The 19,214-nt window shown below is 42.8% G+C and overlaps 1 protein-coding gene across 1 annotated transcript; it reads right to left on the reverse strand.

The window, feature by feature from the left end:
• Positions 1 to 3,941: 3,941 nt before the first annotated feature.
• On the reverse strand, positions 3,942 to 18,595 carry LOC132255904 (myeloid zinc finger 1). The gene is made up of 6 exons (XM_059752075.1): positions 17,926 to 18,595; positions 6,869 to 7,425; positions 6,139 to 6,808; positions 5,086 to 5,642; positions 4,919 to 5,023; positions 3,942 to 4,382 (listed from the first exon to the last, which is right to left on the reverse strand). Exons 2-6 carry the CDS (start codon positions 7,277 to 7,279, stop codon positions 3,942 to 3,944), a joined length of 2,184 nt encoding a protein of 727 aa, XP_059608058.1. The 5' UTR covers positions 7,280 to 7,425; positions 17,926 to 18,595.
• Between the last annotated feature and the right edge of the window lie 619 nt (positions 18,596 to 19,214).

Genomic DNA, 19,214 nt, shown 5'->3' on the forward strand with positions numbered 1-19,214 from the left:
TACGTGATTATTATGGCTATTGTTGCAGTTGAAAAATTGTGGCACATTCTTGGTGTATTTTCTTTTCCTCCTCTAATGTTAAGAATATTTAACGTCTTATTCAACAGAAAAATTGTTTTATTTACAATATCATATCACTATTGTTTTATCGTATCTGCTTTCCACTTGCTATTTCTTAGGCATTCTTGAGAGTTGTACAAAAAATTAAGTCTATTGTTCACTGTAAGAATTATACTTTCTGTTTTTTCTCTTTCCATTCTGTCAGTTGTTAATGTTCGATTAACACAATTTCTTGTATTCTTTTAAGGCTGTCCATTGTGTGATGCTTTAGCCAATTTGTCTATTATTCTTAAACTATCCTCTTTTTTCATCTGTTTTTCTTCATTACTTTGTCAATAAAAAATGTACACATTTAAAAAATAACAGTTTCACATTATTTGGTTGAAAAAGGATTTAATAAAGATCCATTTCTATTGATATTTCTTATTTAAAAATCTGTTTTAAAGGTTTTCAACAAGTCATATTTCATTCATTTATATAAAAATTTGTCTTTGAAAAGAACACTTAAGAATTCTACTCGTCTATTGCGATGTTGGAGTTCATTTTATTTCCAATGATTCCATCTGTGATTCACACTTTTAATATCTGTTTGTATTCCATTTATTATATTTTTATTGCATGAGAAACTTAATCCAGTGGCAGTCTGTAGATTTTATTGATCCTTTTCTGACTATTTCAATAAATGCACTTAATGATGTTTATAGGTTTTAATGGAGTCTGTAAAAAATGACAAGTTTATTGTTTCATCCTTCGTTTGCTCTGTAGTTTAAACTAAAATATAGATTTTACTGTCTTTAAGATTTCCTTTTGCAGATTTAATGGACGTATTGGTTTACTTCTCAAAAGTTACATTTCACCTCAAATTGAATCCACAAGTTATGTTCTTTTCATTTCATATAAACTACAATTACCCGAATTTACACTAATTTACAACATATTCCTTCATTATCCTTAACACTATATCGAAATTACTATATGCAAAATGTGAGATTTTGGTATACATCTGGTTACTTTTATTATTTCATCATTCTCATCGACATTCTCTGCAATTTTTCAAATGTTTCTCATTACTTTCTTCTTATTTGTTTGTTATGAAGTAGATTCTTGATAGATCAATATTGATTTTCTTTCTGACAAATTTGTCTGTATTCTTTTGTACTTTCGAGTAAAGGAAAAACCAAAAAAGAATGGGAAGTTTTTTTTTTGTTGGACAATTAATATTTGATATTGTTTTTTTTTCATTATATTCATGTGATGACAAATGAGAAATTCTACAATTACTCTTCAATTGGTATATCTTTCTCCTTGTTTTCTTTTATTTTTCTTAGTGTGATATTCTAAAACTTATTTTTTTTATTAAATAGTATACACAATTATTGCTTCAAATCTGTCAAGATAATTTACAATAAAAAAGGAAAGACATTTTCTTCTCTATACCTTCTAGAAAAAAAATTGTGAGCATGACTCAAGACGTATTTTTTCAAAATTATTTACATGCTTTTTCAGGGTTGTTCATTAAGTAAATTCAAGATTTTTTTTTATATGGCACAAAAATCAACCAAAGATTTTTTTTTTCAAAGAAAAAATATTACACAAGTTAGTTCTAGACTCGAAAGAAGTCCAAAGCCACGCTTCGTCTTCTCTTCTGTCCCTCCATGTAAAGAGTGTACAATAGCTAAGAAGAAAGATCTTACTTAGTAAATAATAAAAATACACGATAAGTGCGAGCTCGGCCCCAATTAATTCTTATCACAGATTTTAGTCATTTCGTGGCCCTTTTTCACTTTTTCCTTCTATCCTTGTAATGTAAAATAACGTTTGCAATTTTTTCGCTTGTCCTGTTTCTTTTTGAAGTATACATTTTTTTTCTCTTTCTAAATTCTGCTTTAGACTATTCAAAGTAAATAATTTTCTTTTGCAAATTTTAAAGTATTTTCTGATAGCAAAAAAAATCATCTCATTTCAACAGTTAAGTTTTTCTGTCTGTCTTAGAAAAAAAAGCACGCAATTCTCAATTGAGGGACGACAAAATGCTAAACATAATGCAATGGATTGTCTCAATCTTTTTTCTCAAATTGTTTTTTTTTTTAATGTTAGTTTTGTCAACAAAAATGGAAAACAAAGAGTTGAAATGCACAATTTTGGTATCACGCATCAAGTCTTTTCCATTGTCAAATTCATTTTCTAAATAATATGCACTCATGCTTTGTTTTCAGACTTAAAGTATTCTTCGTCTCAGTTTACTTGTATTAATACCAAAATAATGGCACAAATTTCTAACTAATGTGTGCCTCTGTCTTCAATTTATTCATCACTCTGCGAAAGGAATCATACATGAAATGAATTTTGGCAAGAGAATTATAGGAAATTAAAAAATAGCTCATGGAACTGAAAAAGTGAATTATTTATTCTTTAGCTCGCTAGTAAAAGTCGCATTTTATACATTCATGTCCAATTTTGATGGTAAATTTTGATGTTGTTTGTCTTTCATTAAACATATTGACGATTAAGATAGTGAATGTCTCATTAGAAGATTAATATTGAGATGTTAAAGGTACCAGTTCTATTTTTTTTATTATCTGTTGTAAAAAATAAGTATTTCGGTTATTTTCACACTGGGGTTCTGCAATTGTGTTCTGTTTAAAAAACCTTTTTCATCAATTAATAACTGTCATATAAAAATAGCACCATTCTGTGTTATATTATGTAATATTTTCAACTATTTCACTTGTAAAATGTTTTAAATTGTAATGGAAGCTGTAGTTTTTTAAAAAGTGGGTATGAAATGGGTGGTTTCAACGGTCATATTCCATTCTTTACTCTGTTATATCATCATTTCATTAAAACTATTTCGTTTATTTTATGCTCAAGAAGAACTATTTCAGTTTTGTATTCCAGTTCTCAATCGTCAATTTTTTTCATAGACCAATTTATGTGTTTTTTTTCTGTTCCATAGCAATTGATTGCGGTAATTGCATGCATTTGTTGGCTGGGTTCTTGAATTTCGCGCACAACTCGAGGCACATTTATCAAATATCTTCTATCATATATCAATTCTACTGAATATTGACTTTATATTCATTGGGGCAACTTTCTCTGAAACACCTTCACATTGTTTCCCACTTCCGAACACATTTACTTTAGTCAAACCGTATGAAAAAGGAAAAATTCTTAGATGCCACGCCCTCTCAAGAGCTCCGCCCATTTCTATCTCCTTCTCGCTCTCGATTGGTCGTTTGACTAAAGCAATAAAGTTCAATTGAAATTCAATGTTTAGGTTAAGGTTAAGGGAATCAAACTATTGTATATTACATACAAAGAGATCACTAAATCACTAAAAATAATGGAAGTTACTTTTAGAGTCTTAAAAGTATTTCTAACATTTTAATTTTATATATTTGTATTTCATCTACAAATGATAAAAGGGGATGAAATACACATTTCCTATTGCAACTTAAGAGAATGATGTATTTTTTCTTCTTCTTCATCAAAACACTGGATTTCCACCAATTCATCTTTCTGAGTATTTCGTTGGTATTTCATTTAGTGATATTGCAAAAGGAAGGTGTCAGTGAATAAAAAATAAAACTAGGGATTCAATCCCACTAAGAAAGATGCTTGCTAAGCCCATGTTAAGTCACTGCTAGAACATTGCAAGTTCTATGAAAAAAATGTTTCATTTGTCTTTCTCTCTCTCATGATAAGATTTGTCCATTTGCACATCAAATGGACATCATTTTGCTCACAATTAAAGAAAAACTCACCGCCTCTCGTGGGGGCGGCGAAGAAATTCATGGAAGAAGTAAAAATATCGGATTATTCACATACTCAGTGCAGGAGGTGAGCTCCGACTAGCGGAAGCTGAACGCCGGCGGCACGTGTCACTGGGCCACGGCGGTCGCGGCGCCGTTCGCCGCCGGAACGGGTGTCGCTGCACCGTTCGGCGTGGCGGCGGGTGTGGCCGCATTGGCGGCCGCTGCACTCACAACTGCGGCCACGGACGTGGCCACGGAGCCGGCGTGCGCCTGCTGGCCGCCGAAGGCCTGGTTGAAGGGCGGCGCGTAGCACTGCGGGAAGTACAGCTCGTGCTTCACCACTGGCGTCATGCGTGGGATGAGGTTGGCCTGCTTGTCCATGGTGAGGAAGGGTGTGGCCTTAGTCTCGGCCGCCGCGGCTGCGGCCGCGGCCGCCATGGCGCTCAGGCCGCGCCGCGACTTCGACGAGTGCGGATTCATGTGGTTGTCGATGTGCTTCTTCACTTCGGGCTCCGTGGCGAAGCGACGACGGCAATTTGGCATCGGGCAGCAGAATGGACGATCGCCCTGGAAGAAGGAATCACCATTAAGAGAGGGATTTTCTAACCAGGGATACAATTTGATTAGCATTTAAGAGCAAAGCCAAATTGCAAATCATTTAATTAAGATGATTCCCAAATCACATTTCACATTTCGCGCCATTTCAAGACTCGCTAAAGAGAGTCTCTGAAAATAAAGAATAATTTCTGAATGCTGATTCCCAAGGAGTGGCATTCAAGTGAAGCGTCAACTGGAGATCGAATTAACAAAACACTTTTTGCAATGTCACTCATCAAATTTATCAGCACTGCATCTCCATCACAAAGAACAAGCAAACGTGGCGATGAAGGAGAGGTCGAGACCCTCGCTCGTATCTTTTGTGCGTTTCTCGAGAAGATTGATTTTAGGACGCTTATTTTGCTGCATTTTGAGGCAGTTTTCAGGTGAATGATCGCTCGTGAGTGATCTTCACGTGGGAGGAAATTGTGAATGAGTGACTGACACATGATTAATTCTCCCAAGATCGCGATTCTTCATTTCTACCATCATTCAAACTTTACAACTACCTGGTGGGTCCTCGTGTGCTGGTCCAGGATGGCTTTCTGCCGGAAGTCCTTGCCGCACTGCGTGCACTTGTAGGGCTTCTCGCCGGTGTGGATGCGAATGTGCTGCAAGGACATCGAGAGTCAAAGGGAAGTGTCGAGAAAGAAGAGGATCTCAAGACGCTTACCTGATTGAGAATGGTCCTCTGGCGGAAGAATCGCGGGCAGTAGATGCAGCCGTAGGGCTTCTCATTGGTGTGTATCCGCAGGTGCTGCGTCAGGTGGCTCTGCTGCCGGAAGCGCTTCCCGCACTCGGGACATGGGTACGGCCGGGACTCGATGTGGATGCAGCCGTGCTGCAGAAGAGTGCTCTTCTGCTTGAACTCCTTCTGGCAGATTGGGCAGCGCACGTACAGCGGCATTCCCGCCGACCGTCCGTGTTGGATCACATCGGGCAGCATGCCCTTCTGGCCCTGCTTCAGGTACTGCAGGGAGCTGATGTTGGCGCCAAACACCGAGTGATTGACACCTTTGGTGTCCTTGAAGTACGACGGATACTGGAGCGTGCCATTGGCAGCGTCCGGTGAGAAGCACGCCCTGGACTCTCCGCCCTGCGAGGCGTCATCGCCGAAGGCGCTCGCCTGCTCCTCCTTGGTGTGCCCCTCCTCCGGGCCCGGGTACGGCATGTCCTGCGGCCACAGCGTGGGCATGGGACCGTTCTTGAAGACCAAGTGCGGCGACACGTCTGTTAAAATAGAAGAAGAGACAAGGGTTAATCCAACATCTGCAGCCCTCGTCCAAAGCGAGCTCCTTCAGTGGCGAACAGCTATCATTTCATATTTATCATTTTATCATTTGCGAGAGGATGGCTTTTTGGAAGGAGCGTTTCGGGAAAGAAGCCAAAATAATACCCAGAGTGAGAGCATTGCGTTAAGCGATGATTGTGAAACAATAAATATGAAATGATCACGATCTGCGATCTCCTGATCTGAAGAACCTTGCGGATGTTGCTCATCGCATTCACAAGCGATTCCTGCTCGAAGCGATTGCCATTAAAGCCGCGAATGAGGAGTACAAGCTGATGGCAACATCCTCAGGTGATTCTCGGAGATCGCAGACACAACAGAACATTAAAGCGGTCAATAAGTGTCGCTCGCCTTGGTGGGTGCGCACATGTTGGTTGAGGATGGCCTTCTGGCGGAAGTGCTTGCCGCACTCTGGGCACGCGTAGGGCTTCTCACCCGAATGGATGCGAAGGTGCTGGTTGAGGATGGCGCGCTGTCGGAAGCTGCGCGGGCAATACGCACACGAGTAGGGCTTCTCGTTGGCGTGGATGCGCAGGTGCTGCGTCAAGTGGCTCTGCTGGCGGAAGCGCTTCCCGCACTCCGGACATCCGTACGGCCTCGAGTCCGTGTGGATGCGCTCGTGCTGCAGAAGCGTGCTCTTCTGCTTAAAGTCCTTGCCGCAGGTGAGACACTTGAACAGGCGGAGATCGTTGCCCTTGGACTTGCTCGTGCCTTGGGTGGTCTGGTGCATCTGATGGGCGCCGGGCAGGAGATCTGGCATTGCGTACGACTCCAGGGCATTTGTCGCTTGGTCCATTCCACCGGCGCCTCCCATGCCAGGCAACAGGCCGGGCTTGTTGAGGTAGTGCAGCGGCGGGAAGCCAGGCGGGGCCAGCATGGCGCCCTGAGGCGTTACCGGGTGTCGCGGCGCATAGTAACCTCCGAGTTCAGGCTGCGGTGGCTCGAAGCAGGGCGGCCCATTTTGCGAGCCCGTCGACTGTGTCTGCTGACTCTGGCCGTCATTCCCCAAATCGATCTGCTCCGGCGACGGTTGCTGAGCCTGATTCTGACCACCGCTCGCTTGCACAGAAGCTTGGGACGATTGCTGGTGTTGCATGTTCGGCACCTGCAGAGAGGCAACGTTCTTCAGGTTCAGAAACGCCGGATTTGGCTTCAAGCATCTCACCTGCGAGATCGTCACGTCGTCATCCATCTCCTGGGTCGCTTGCTGCTGCGGATAAGGACTGCTGGCGGGACTTGAGAGCGCTCCGTGGGTCTGATCTGCTCCTGCGTCCTCACCAGATGGACTCTGCGGTCCTGCGCTCTGCTGAGCCGCCGCTGCATTTGCCAGCTGAGCCCCATTTTGCGTGTGCTGGGACGCAATGTGAGCCTGCTGAGGACTCTGTTGCTGCATCGAGGCGTACATGTCAGGCGCCCACTGGCCGGCCAGAGCTCCCCGCTCGGCCGCCTCCTGAGAGTCTTTGTACAGGACATAAGGGGCTCCAGTGTCCTGGGATATGCAGTACATTATCTGACGGGGCACTTTGAGGCCCGCCGCCAGGCAGGCGGCGAAGGATGCTGAGAAATTGATGGCCATGCTTGCTTAATTGATTGTTACTCTTGGATCTCGGCTAGAGTCTCCGTCTTCTGGATCGGCAAAGACGGCTGGAAACGATGAGCGCTGCCCGGTGTTCACATTTTCCTCACGTGTAAGTCAGTCTTGGGATGCAATTGGGAAGTGTCCTGAAAAGATGGAGAGAATAATTGGTAAGATTCTCGCAGAGTGCATAATATTTTTTCTGCAGGAATGTCCAGAGATTATCCCCTCATTTGCAATGCAAGTGGTTTGCATGCATCTTCGCTGCTGCCAAATGCAGAGGTAAAGTTCCCATGGTTAATTCTAGGCTTTTCAAGGAATACACTCAGATGGTGTCTACATCAATTATGAGCAATTACACAGTACACACGCCACTCAATTACTCCATCTCGAGCGTCCAGCTCATGTTCACGCCATTGCGTCCTCTCTTTGTCGTCTCGCGTTTCCCGAGGAGAATGGAAATTGAGACAATTGAGAGACAAACGTCCGATGCAGAGAGACGAACAAGTCACTGGAGCGCAACACAGTAATCACATTCTTGGCAATTAGCAGCTCACTTTTGAGGCAATTTGCTGGCAGGAGGGCCAGGCCATCCCGGGAAACACTTTGTTGCTGAAATTATGCTTCTTGCACGCCAGACAAAATCCACTTTGTTGCACTGGCACTAAAACAATAATTACTCTATTTGGAGAGTTACTTTTTGTCTTCTTGAACCAAATAATTGTAATTGAATTAATGTACTGTCTCGTGCACTTTTTCTCCCCACAATTCTTCAGCTCCTCTCATGCTCAACTTGGCCGAGTCTTCTTTGTCTTGGGGGCCGCTTTTTGCCGTGTGTCTTCAGAAGTGCAATTTCACCCTTGGCGCTAAATTGAGTGGGTGTTCCGCACTTAATTGTCTTGCATGCCTCAAGATTCGATCCCATGAACTTCTTGTCTTGACAGATTGATCACCGTTCCCGATGACACGCCTGGTTTCTAAGCAATTTGCTTAACATTAAAAAGTGGAAAATAAATAGGAGGACGAAACGGAAAGTGGCTATTTGGGACAGAGAGAACAGTTGACGGAATCTCGGGCCTTTTGGGCGAATTTGCTGAAGCAACAGTTGCGAGGAAGAAACTTGTGATGAAATTAATGAACACCTCGCTTCACACTCCAGCTTTGGGGGTGACGCAAAACCACCCCCGCGGGTTGTGTGCCAGAGACACCTTCGTTGCACTCTCAAGAGAGAGGGGCAAAGTTGCAGAGGACTTGTGAAATTATTCTCTACCCTTTTTGTGCACACATTAAACTCCATAACAGAAAGTTTAAAGAGCAGAACTTGTGTGCTTTATGCATTTCTGTGTGCTTTTAGTTTGGGCGAATGAAGCGGAAGTGGGAAATTGTGTGAACAGAAAATGCCACCTTTGTCATTATAACGATTTTATCCTCAATAAATTGACAACAGGAAGGCAAAATTTTCTCACTTTGTGACAGTACTTTAGGCAGGAAAAGCTTATTAGGCCACAAATGGTGCTCTCAGATAAACTCAATTTCCATGGGTTTGGAAAACAAGCTTTTCAAAGGGTGAAATTGAATTTAGAAGAAGTGTCTGATGTGCATAAAATTGTGACAAATTGGCTCACTGCGTTTGTTGAGATTTTCCCAATCAATTTGGTAAAATTGCCTGCACAACAGGACAAACTTATCCACTTTCCCCATTTCAATGGGTTAACGAGGTGTAAAACCAGAGTTTCCGATTTTTAACGCATGCTTAGCTCTCTTATCTCTCACTGACCCTGATATGAAGCATTCCCCTCGATTCTCTGTGGAAACTTGTGAGATTTCCGCAAGAAATTCATGCTTACTTTGCTCCTTTTCGCTTTGTTTGCAATATTTATATCAACCACTTCAGCTTCTCAAACTCTAATACCATTTTCATCTGAAGCCGATGGAGCAATGTGGATTCATCGAGTCACAACTTTTTCGTGTTTACACACTCACATTTAATGTGTTGCTGTGTATATAGAAGTGGGGTATGAAGATATACAAAAGTATCGTAGGTCAAGAAAATTATTGATCGACTCTCTTTCTCTCTGTCTCTTTTCACATTTCTTCGTCTTTTTCTCATGTTCGTGCCTTGAATTTTTGTATTTATTATTACACTCCTTTTACACCAAAATTCACACATGCTCAATTGCGCACTCGCACCCCTTCGTCCCCCTTCTCAACTGTTATCACCCAGATTTCGACCCTTGCAGCCGGCGCCCGTCCAAGGCGCTCTTCGCGATAACAGCCTCAATTCCCGGAGAGATTCTGCCCGAAAGTCTCCAGGCGCGAGTGTGCGAGTTTTGCATGGAAAGGCACGAGACTGTGTGTGTGTTTTGCAAACTTTTAGCACTTAACAGAGTCCGCCACCATATAAATTGACTACCTTGAACTTATAGCCGCGACATTCTCTGGCGCGGCCACGAGACATGGTCAGAGTCGAAATTGGGTGTGCGAGAGAATCATATTCCTTTCTGTCTATCTTTGTTGGGTCTGCGCTCGTGGGGTTGGCGAGAAGAAAGAATTTTATTTCCTCCATCAATCTTCGGTATCCTTCAACTCGTTCATTTTCCCCATGGTGAAGCTCATCGCGCGCAACAAAGAGGAGCCGCGATAAGAACGTGCAAATAATGTCCGATTCATTGCATTTCACAAATAAAATATCGCCAGAGCGAGCGAGAGAGGGCAATAAAGTGCAGAAGAAATGCTGAAGGAGAGTGTGAAAAAAGTTTATGAGTTGTAAATTATGTCTGATTTTCGTGAGACCTACAAATCTTAGGGTTTTTCAGCAATACATTCTCCCATGAGACAGTTTGAAATTTGCGCAAACTTTTATCTCATCGGTTATTTATTTAAACTATATTGCTGTGAATTGGCAAGCGGAGAGCGGGGCTAATGTGGACAGGGTGCTTTTATGAGCTTTTGTGGAAGCCATTGAAGTCTCTTGCCATTTATTGACACTTGTTGCAATGCTCCTGCGGGTGTTAGAAGGATTCCTCTTAATTTCCGTCGAATTGATGTAGAGAAAATACTGAGCGTCAGAATGCAGAGTTTCACGAGGATGTTGGTTGGCTTTTATAATTAGCACGACCGCAGAAAGAGTGCAAAATAGTCGGTGAATGACACTTGAAAAGCCACCATCGTCAGTGCGAAAGAGAAAATCTGCAAAGTGCATCAAAGAGGCGAAATATGCAAATTTTGAAAAGGAGTGATATTCTCGACTTTCGTGGCACTGCGAGTCATTGTGTTTGGGAGGCAACACAAAGGGTGGGCATTGAAGATGGTGAAGTGCAATGCTGAAAGTCACACAAGCCATTTGTGTACATAGATTTTATTATGTAGAAAAGTCTATAAATATCAGGGCCTCTCGTCGTGTGGTTCACACACACACACGCAATAATTGGCAAACTATGAACGCAGAGTGCAATATGTGAACTCTTAACTGCGTGTGCATGACTAATAACGCATAATAAATGTTGGAGACGAGTCATAAAATGAAGTGTATTTTCTGCTGTATAAATAAAACATTTCGCGGGGAGAAATCGCGCTAGTCCAACACAATTCGCTCTGCCTCACGCCTCCTGATGGAGTCAGACTTTTACTGCCCTGCACATCAGCATCGGCGTCCCTGTTTTTCCCAGACTCTTCCCACAATTATCCACATGGTGGATCACGCTGGAGATCGTGTCGGAAAGCGCGAGCGCGCGCGCGGGAAACTAAAGCGACGGCGACACAATAAAGTGCAAAAACGATCATCACAGTCATTTAGGAGTTATTGTGTACTGATCGTACACAAACACGACCAACTATTTCAGTGTACATAAAACTCCATCGGTCATAGACATTTCCTCTCGCACTGACCTTGTGTCGATCGCGCAAAATTACACACCGACACTCCGTGAATATTCATTTTCTCTCATTTCGATTGTCTCGCTCTTTTTGTCCCATGAAACGCGCGCCGAGACTGTGTCCAGCAAACAAGGGAAAAATGTTTCAGGGGAAATGAAAATTGAGAACAACTTTTTCGATCATCCCGATAAATTCGCGATCTTCGCATTTTCCTCCACCCAAAGAGAGTCATTCAACTGGTCAAAGTATAAATAAAATTGAAATTCTTTATTCACCATCGAAACTCCACATGTGTTCGTGTGTGTTTGTGTGAGTTCGGGAAAATCCTGACATAGAGAATCACAGATATTCCATAAGCCTGATCGCGGCGCGAGCAACTTATCACGTGTTCCGAGTTGCTAAGTGCGCGAAGGGAATGCAAATGAATCTCATCTCTTCACCACATGTGAATATTGTTTGCAATTTTCTTGGCACATCGCCACAGAGGAATTCTTGACAATCTTCCTCGCTACGACTTTTCCATTCTGTCGCCTCGACAAAGTGCACAGAAATTAAATCACATTAACTATATATACATTTCGCGAAGAAAATCTAATAAGTTCAAGTTTTGACAAAATATTCACATAGTTTCCCAACTCTTTGCCATCATCCGATGCGGGGGAATAACATTTTCAAGGGTCCGCGCAGACAATTGAGCCACTGAGTCATGGAATGTTTGAGTGCGACTTCTTAGAATTCAGTCTGGTATCAATCTCTGTATTTGTTGGCTGCCGATGGAGGTGGCAACAATAATAATCGAGTAATTTACGGTTGAATGATATGAAAATGAGCGGGCGAAGTCTGTTGTCCTCTGCCGTGTGTCTGACGGAATTGCCAGACGGACAGAGCGGAGCATCAAGAAAATCCCCAACCGATATTAGAATGATTCCCACAAATCATCCGAGCGTGAAGCTATAAAATATTCCAGGAGTGAATCTTTTGTATCAATTTGAGTCTGTCTGTGAAGTGTTCCTCCACTCATCAGTGCTAATGAATGGTGAATATGAATTTACACTCAATTCCCCGTGTATTTCTCCCGAAGCACGCCTTCAAACAGGGCGGAATTCGGCTTCCTCCAATTCATATCGACCAGAAAGTTAATCCTGACTAAAGATTTCAACACTTTTCACTTCTCTATTTCATACTTTGCATCCTCCACGTGACTTCTACTGCTCCAAATGAGGTGAAATTATCTCTGGCACTTTCCTCAATCTTTTCCCCCTTCGGTGCTCCTTTTGGTCGCCTCCAAGAGCTATAATTACACATTTATTCTGTGTGAAAAACACACTCTGGCTGCATCATTCATCTCCCTTGCACACACTCGGCGAAACTCCTTTCTTTGGGGCTTTTATTTGTACGACCAGCAAACTGATGACTCTCGAGACTTTGTCTCTTTTTCCTTCTCCGGCACCCAAAGAGACGCTCACGAGAGAAAGAAGACATCATCTTCATCTCTTTTTCCTTCTCACATTTGAACTTAATTATTTTTGTTCGTCTTATTTCAACGTCTGCTGATGATGATTTATTTATGGTGATGGTAAAAATATCGCCAGAACACACACAACACATCATCCATCCATGCTGATGTTCTGGCCAGGAGAATTTTTCACTTTATTCCCGCGCGCACTCACTGAGAAAAATCTCCCCGCGGAAGCAATTGCCTTTTTCCCTCTCCTGTGGTTGGTTGCGTGCAACTGTGGCGCAACTATGTTTTGGCGGGAAAGCCAAAGCAGTGCGCCAATTAATTTGTGGGCACACGAGGCAAATGTCTCAATATTGACGCGGCCCGAGCAGAGAGCCCAGAAACGCCCGCGGCCAGCAATCTTCCAATAATTGTGTCTTTCACTCATCGACAGATTCTCACACAAGATTTCACATTGGCCAGGCATCTCTGTGATACTTTTACCCGCGAATTCCCGCAATTTGGGCTCCCCTTCACTTTTGCCCAAAAACTGCGCTGGGGTGAAGGAAAGAGTGTCCACGAGTGCATCTTTTTATTGGCCAGGCAATCAGTGCATTTGCCAGATGAAGAGAAGCGATTTCTCACAATTTTCATACACAACTGGAATCATTTTCATGTGTCTTAATTGTCGAGTGTTCTGCGCTTTTGTTGATGACCCACAAAAAGGAAGCCCAAGAAAAAAAGCAGCGAAAAAATGGCTAAATTGACATAATTACCCACAAAATTATATAATTTCTTTGCGAAATTGATAAGAGTTTTTCTTTAATTATTTTTCATGCGAGATGCCCAGAAAGACGTCATTAACCTTTTCTGGTGATTTGAGCTCATTTTCTGTGCGGCCAAAAAAAACAACATCATCTCGTGTAGAACGTTTTTTTTGCTTGCCTACTTATCACAATCACTGAGAGATTCTCTAAACAAACATGCTTTTTGTGGTGAGAATAGAGTTTGCAAAATGATGCAAAATATTCTCTACAATTACTTTGACGACTAATTCACAGTGTTAAATCGATTATACAGTGAGTGAATAACGAAAAAGAAGACACAGAAGATAGTCTGCAGACACTCCCGCGCAAAACATCGAAAATAGTGCTAAAGACTTAATCATTTGCATTGCTGATCGTCTGGCAAAGATGATAAAAGGCGGACAATAAATTAAAACTTGAGACATTTAGTAAAATTTGTGTGCAAACTTGACAATTGCGTTCGGGAGTTCGCGCCAAATGATTTATTATGTGTTCTAGGTATTCTAAAAGAATGTTTATATGTATCGTAATCACATTCAGAAGTCCATATCGCGGAGTTGCTGATGCAGAATTGAAACCTGTTGGCAACTCCAGACTATTAAATGACACACAATGTGCCAAATTCCCGGGAAAAGTGGGCAAGAAGTTGAAAACAAAATTGAATTTCGGTGACATGCTTGGGAGTCAAGCTGAGCGAGAGCGAGAGCGCCTGATAAATCTAATATTTAGCCTTGAAAATAAACAAAAGGTTACTTCACGCTGTCAAAGAGCCACGAGTAATGACAAATGAAGGAAAACGCGCGGGGCTCACGAGAAAAAAACGCACGCCCGAAACTTATGACTCAACAGAAATTTATCCAAATCTCCAACCATCTCAGTCCCTCTTCTGTCTCACTCCTGGCCACGGAATAAACAATCGGCCGCGCGCAGCCCAAATTATTGTAATAATGTGACGTGGACCAAAAAAATTGAGCCGTCATAGACAAAACTCAGAGCGCGGGACGCCATTTTAAGCTGGTGGCATCGGATTCTGTGACTTTTTTGACCGACAACCCGAAACAGAAATGCTCTTGAGGACATACACGGAGAGTTTAGAGACTTTTTGTGGTTGCAGAGGGGAAAAAAAGTTGATCGATTTCTGATTAATTCGTTCTTGTTCTCTCATGTCGCTTCACCTCATTCTTCGCACCTCCCATTGATTCCGAAACGCCAAAGACGGAAAGGTGACTGTAATTTATTTCTCGTGTTCCATTCCACGAGATTACCGACAGATTAGACTGAAGACAAACTCTTAAAACGCACCTAAAGAGCCCCACTTGCGAAGACAATTACATCAAAATCCAGAGTCAATTCAAGTGTCTTGCGTTGCCAAACGCTGACCGTTGAGCTTTCGAATGGACTTTCAATTTGAATTAACAATTCAATGAATTTTGCAAATTCTACAAAATATTAGTAAATTACGCTGCAGAATCTGCACAGTAAAATGTCAAGAGATAATCCGAGTATTGAATTCAAACAATCAATTCAGCTTTTGCAACCAATTCAATTTGACCACCATTTTTGAGCCTATTTACATTTCATTCGCTTTATTGGTGAAGAGCTTTTTTTAACAGAATAATCTATGGGTATTTGGAATGAGAATATACGGTTCATTTTCCTCACTTGAATCACTTGATGATATTGTGGTCATTATAAAGGAATTTTCTACCCTCAAAGAAATCCTCTTCGCAAAAGTATTTAAGTTCTTCACCTAGTTTGAATACTTTTGCCGCTCTTCCTTGGCTGCGCTTCTGCAAAAGTTGTCATGCAGAAACTTTTCCCGGCCACGACTTGCGATGCCGATGCACTCCTGAGCCACCCACACGGAGTGTCACTGGAAATCCCAGATCGGGGCGCACGGTGGCTCGCATCAGCTAGCAGACATCAAAGTGTTAAATTGCATTCTCGGAGTGGTCGCTGAGGCTCGCGGCTCACCTATTCCCGTGTGCTCCAGCGGGGCGAGTATAATTTTAATGGAATGGCACAAAATGAGTGTCTGGGATTTGTTGCTGACTAACAGAACGGTGAGGTGAGGCGTGGAGAAGAAGGCGAGAGCCCACAGAATATGACTCAATACATCATCGACGCTGGGATCATTAATATTCCGACACGGTTTTTCAAACCATAAGAAATCAGGCGCGGGAAAAACGTCGGACGAAAGGAGAGGGCCAAGTGAGTGCTTCGGCTTTTGGGGATTAGCGAACCTCCTTTGCTCGGTGCTCATGGCGGCCGTTCTTCCAGTTTTTTGGAAGAGAAACCAATTATCTATTGGAATTCCTGTGTGTGGCGTGTCAGGGGCGAATATTCATAAAAAGAACACCTTTATGCTAATTAGTCCACCCACATGCGCTCCTCGCAGTCAAACTCCTAAATCTCTCTCTCTCTCTCTCTCTCTCTCTCTTCCTCTATTGGAGATGGATTACGAGCTAACTTTTTCGCGAGTGTCTTGCTAAAATGTAGCATAAGGCCAGAGGTGTGTGCACCTTCGCAGAAGGAAGATGAATATTGTAAAGTTAACTCTTTATATCACATTGTGGCAAATTTTCCGGAAGACAGTGAATAAAAATCAGTGTGTAAACAAACATATCACGGAAGGGTTTAAAAATGCATGGACACACATTTTCACTAAAATAAATCAGTGATACGGAGAGACATCTTTTGAGATATTAACAATATCGCCAAACTTTGGACAGGATAACAGTTTTTCATATATAAAATTCATGGCTCTGCATGGCGGACAGTGGGGGGAAAAAGCCCCCCTAAAAAGGGCGGAAAAGGGTGAAAATGAAGAGTGCAGCAGTATCGCGAATGCATCGCACCCTTTTTTCCATGCTTCACACAGACTGGCAAAAATTGGTGGAGTTTTCCAAACAATGCCTGCATGTGTATTGCTGCCAGCATTTTTCCGTCTTTCTCTCGCCACCGCGATTTGGGGCGCTTTTTTCGGCATCGGGGCGGTGCATCCGAAGTTCCCCCAAACAAGCGTCGCATGTGTGTGCGTGTGGCACTTTTGGGGGGCCCTTGAGGAGGGGCGCGCGCGCCCCATCCCAGCCAGACGGCACACTCACGACAGGAAGCAGGGAGTGTGCGCAGCGTCAAATGCCACAGTCACGGCATTCGTGACCACCACTGCACGGATGATTTATCAACGGGGCGGCTGAGGGGGTGGTGCACAATGTATCAGCTTTTTTGCAGCGTCGCTACAGCACAATTCGATAAGGGTCGTCCTTTGTAGCTTCGCGGGAAAAATGGGGAGAAAGCTCTGTTTGGCGTGGGGGTTTATTAAATTTCCACCGATTGTTCTCCACTCTCGCCATGGTGACTGTTTGGGAAGAGCGAAGTGGTCAAGGGCTGCAATTGGCGATATTCGTCAACCCTTTGAGGAACATTTCATGGCAAAAAATCGGCTAAAAATCATGCTGCATTAATTCAGAGTCTTTCTGACGTGTTTCGGTGAATTTAATGGAAATTGAGCATTCTGGGAAATTTGTGGCAAAACTTGTTAGTTTTGTGTGCTGAAATCCTTAAGCTTCGACATTTACAAGGGGTGCTCGGCTAAAATAGTGTCCTCGAGGCTTTCGTGTGCACTTTAACTTAAGTGAAGACGATGCAAATTGGTTGCTATAGCATCGAAATGTCTGACGAAATAAATCATAGAGAGTTTTCAGTGAGAACTCAAGACAAGTTTCATCGGGAAGTTTAATGAGGAGTGTTTTCCCCTAAAAATACCTCACAACACACTCAGCAAATTTGCACATAATTAATTTGAGCACGTGCTTTCCGGAAGCGCACAACGCTTAGAATGTCGTCGGGAGGATTTGTCTAAAAGAAAAATTCGTGAGCAAGACAAGATGAATTCTTGTGCCCCTTTTTTCTCCGTCTCAGACAGAAAGGCCATTTTTATTATTGTGGGCTCTATTCGTGGGCGAGACAGCATTATAATAATCGCGCTTGATTTTTTCTTCGTTCATCTTCTCTCTCGCGAGACACAATTTTTTGAGTCTGGAAAGAGAGACACACAAATCACGAGTCAAGTGTTTTGTCAGCACGACGAGAATATGTGGAGGATTTCTTCTGTTCTTCGTCATCTCCTTCTACCATCAAGAAATCATGAAAACTGGTCTCGAATTGTCTGGCCGCAGGAGGAGGAAAATGTGGTGAGAACACTGAGAACAAATATGTGCTCGCGGCCTTTTCCCAATTGCAAGCGATACACGGAATTCGGAAATTGAGAATTTCCCGAGAGACCGAAATGGTCGATTCATGGAAATAGCTTTTCCACCGAATGCAATTTGGTGAGCACGATGGAAAAATCAATAGTGAGACGGGCTGTAACACGAAAAGGTCACAGACGGGGCAAACATTCCGAAATATCCTTTAAATTCCATCTGAATTACTAATGAAATGAACACTTTATCGTCATCCATTGTGTATTTAAAGAATTTCCGACGGTGCTAAAAATGTATGATTTCTTCGAAACTTACAGTGCAATTTCTGGTGAAAAGTATCGATTATACAGCAAACACAGGCACTGATGAGTAGTTTTTCCTTTTGGCCTCTATCAGAAACTTCACCTCACCAAAATGTGTCTCTTCAGAAATCTTTTCGAGAAACTCAAATGTGAGTCACAATTTTCAGTCACTGATTTCGAAAATGTCCTGAAAGTCTATCCGTTTTGCTCAACCACTGTCCAAAACGAAAAAATCCAAATCACCAGTAAATGATATAAGAACCGCGATCACATTGGAAAATCCATTCACCGAAAGTGTCTTTTTTTTCTGCAAATTCACCGAAAAAATCCACTTGCCGTGCGGCGAGACTTCTAAATGGAGTTTCAATAAGTATTCTTCTCCGAAAACTCGATCACACTTTGTCACTTATTGGAAAAATATCATATTCACACTCGTCTAAAAATTTGCTGAAGAGGAAACAATGCCTCCTAGTGTCCGTTTTTTGCGCTAATTTTCACTCCTTGGCGCCAAAGTTCAACTTTTGCTTCCTTCTGTCTTTTTCTTCCGTGATGTGCTTCGGGTAAATAGAAATAGCAATAAGAATAATCAATGATACAAACAACAATGAAAACAAATCATAAATTTAATTTAGCGGCGTGCGCAACCAGAGACCGGCTGCCGAACGGATATAATGTTCTTCACAAACTGTGGAGCCGCGAAACGGCGACGGAGCTCAGCAGCGACACTTTCCGCGTCTCTATTTCGGGGTGCTCGAATGGGCCGTGGCGGAGTGTGTGTGAGCCGTCGCACAGACACATGCGCCGCCGCTGCACTCACACGACTCTTGGCGGCCCCACGGCGATCTATGTTGCCCGTGTGGCGGCCACGGGAGCGAGCGAGACGGCGCCTATGCAGCCACCAACACTCACGCACGCCCGACGCTCAGCGGCGTAGCTCTGCTGTTTCTTCGGAGCAAATCTCCTCACCGCTTTGAATAATACTGTCAAGATCACTCAGTTTTTCGCTGTGCGGCTGCCGGCAACTTCACCACCGATTTTCCACCGAAGCATTGCTCAACGTACAGAATTGTGCTTGGGATATGCGTAGACAATTAGAACACCTTTTATTTGGCTTAAATAAATTAATTACTTTATTTTTAATTCGCATTAACCAGATATGACCCTCCAAAGATGTTAAACTCATATAAAAGCCCCGTGGAGACATCTTATCAGCTGTCGTCAGAATATGAATGAGTCGAAAGTTCCGATGTGCAGGAAAATCCAATTTGAGTAGCAAAATGCCGTTCGGCAAAAGTCGATGCT

Source organism: Phlebotomus argentipes, unplaced genomic scaffold (genome assembly GCF_947086385.1).
Source record: "Phlebotomus argentipes unplaced genomic scaffold, Phlebotomus argentipes genome assembly contig_5, whole genome shotgun sequence".
In the NCBI taxonomy this organism is placed as follows: Eukaryota; Metazoa; Arthropoda; class Insecta; order Diptera; family Psychodidae; genus Phlebotomus; species Phlebotomus argentipes.

What these genes read in the sequence shown, in the direction of transcription:
- LOC132255904 (XM_059752075.1), bottom strand. Translation starts at nt 7,279, where the DNA reads ATGGCCATCAATTTCTCAGCATCCTTCGCCGCCTGCCTGGCGGCGGGC. An exon ending in GCACCTTCGCATCCATTCGG is followed by an intron (nt 5,643 to 6,138) that starts GTGAGAAGCCCT and finishes CTATTTTAACAG; the next exon opens with ACGTGTCGCCGCACTTGGTC. An exon ending in AGAGGACCATTCTCAATCAG is followed by an intron (nt 5,024 to 5,085) that starts GTAAGCGTCTTG and finishes ATGTCCTTGCAG; the next exon opens with CACATTCGCATCCACACCGG.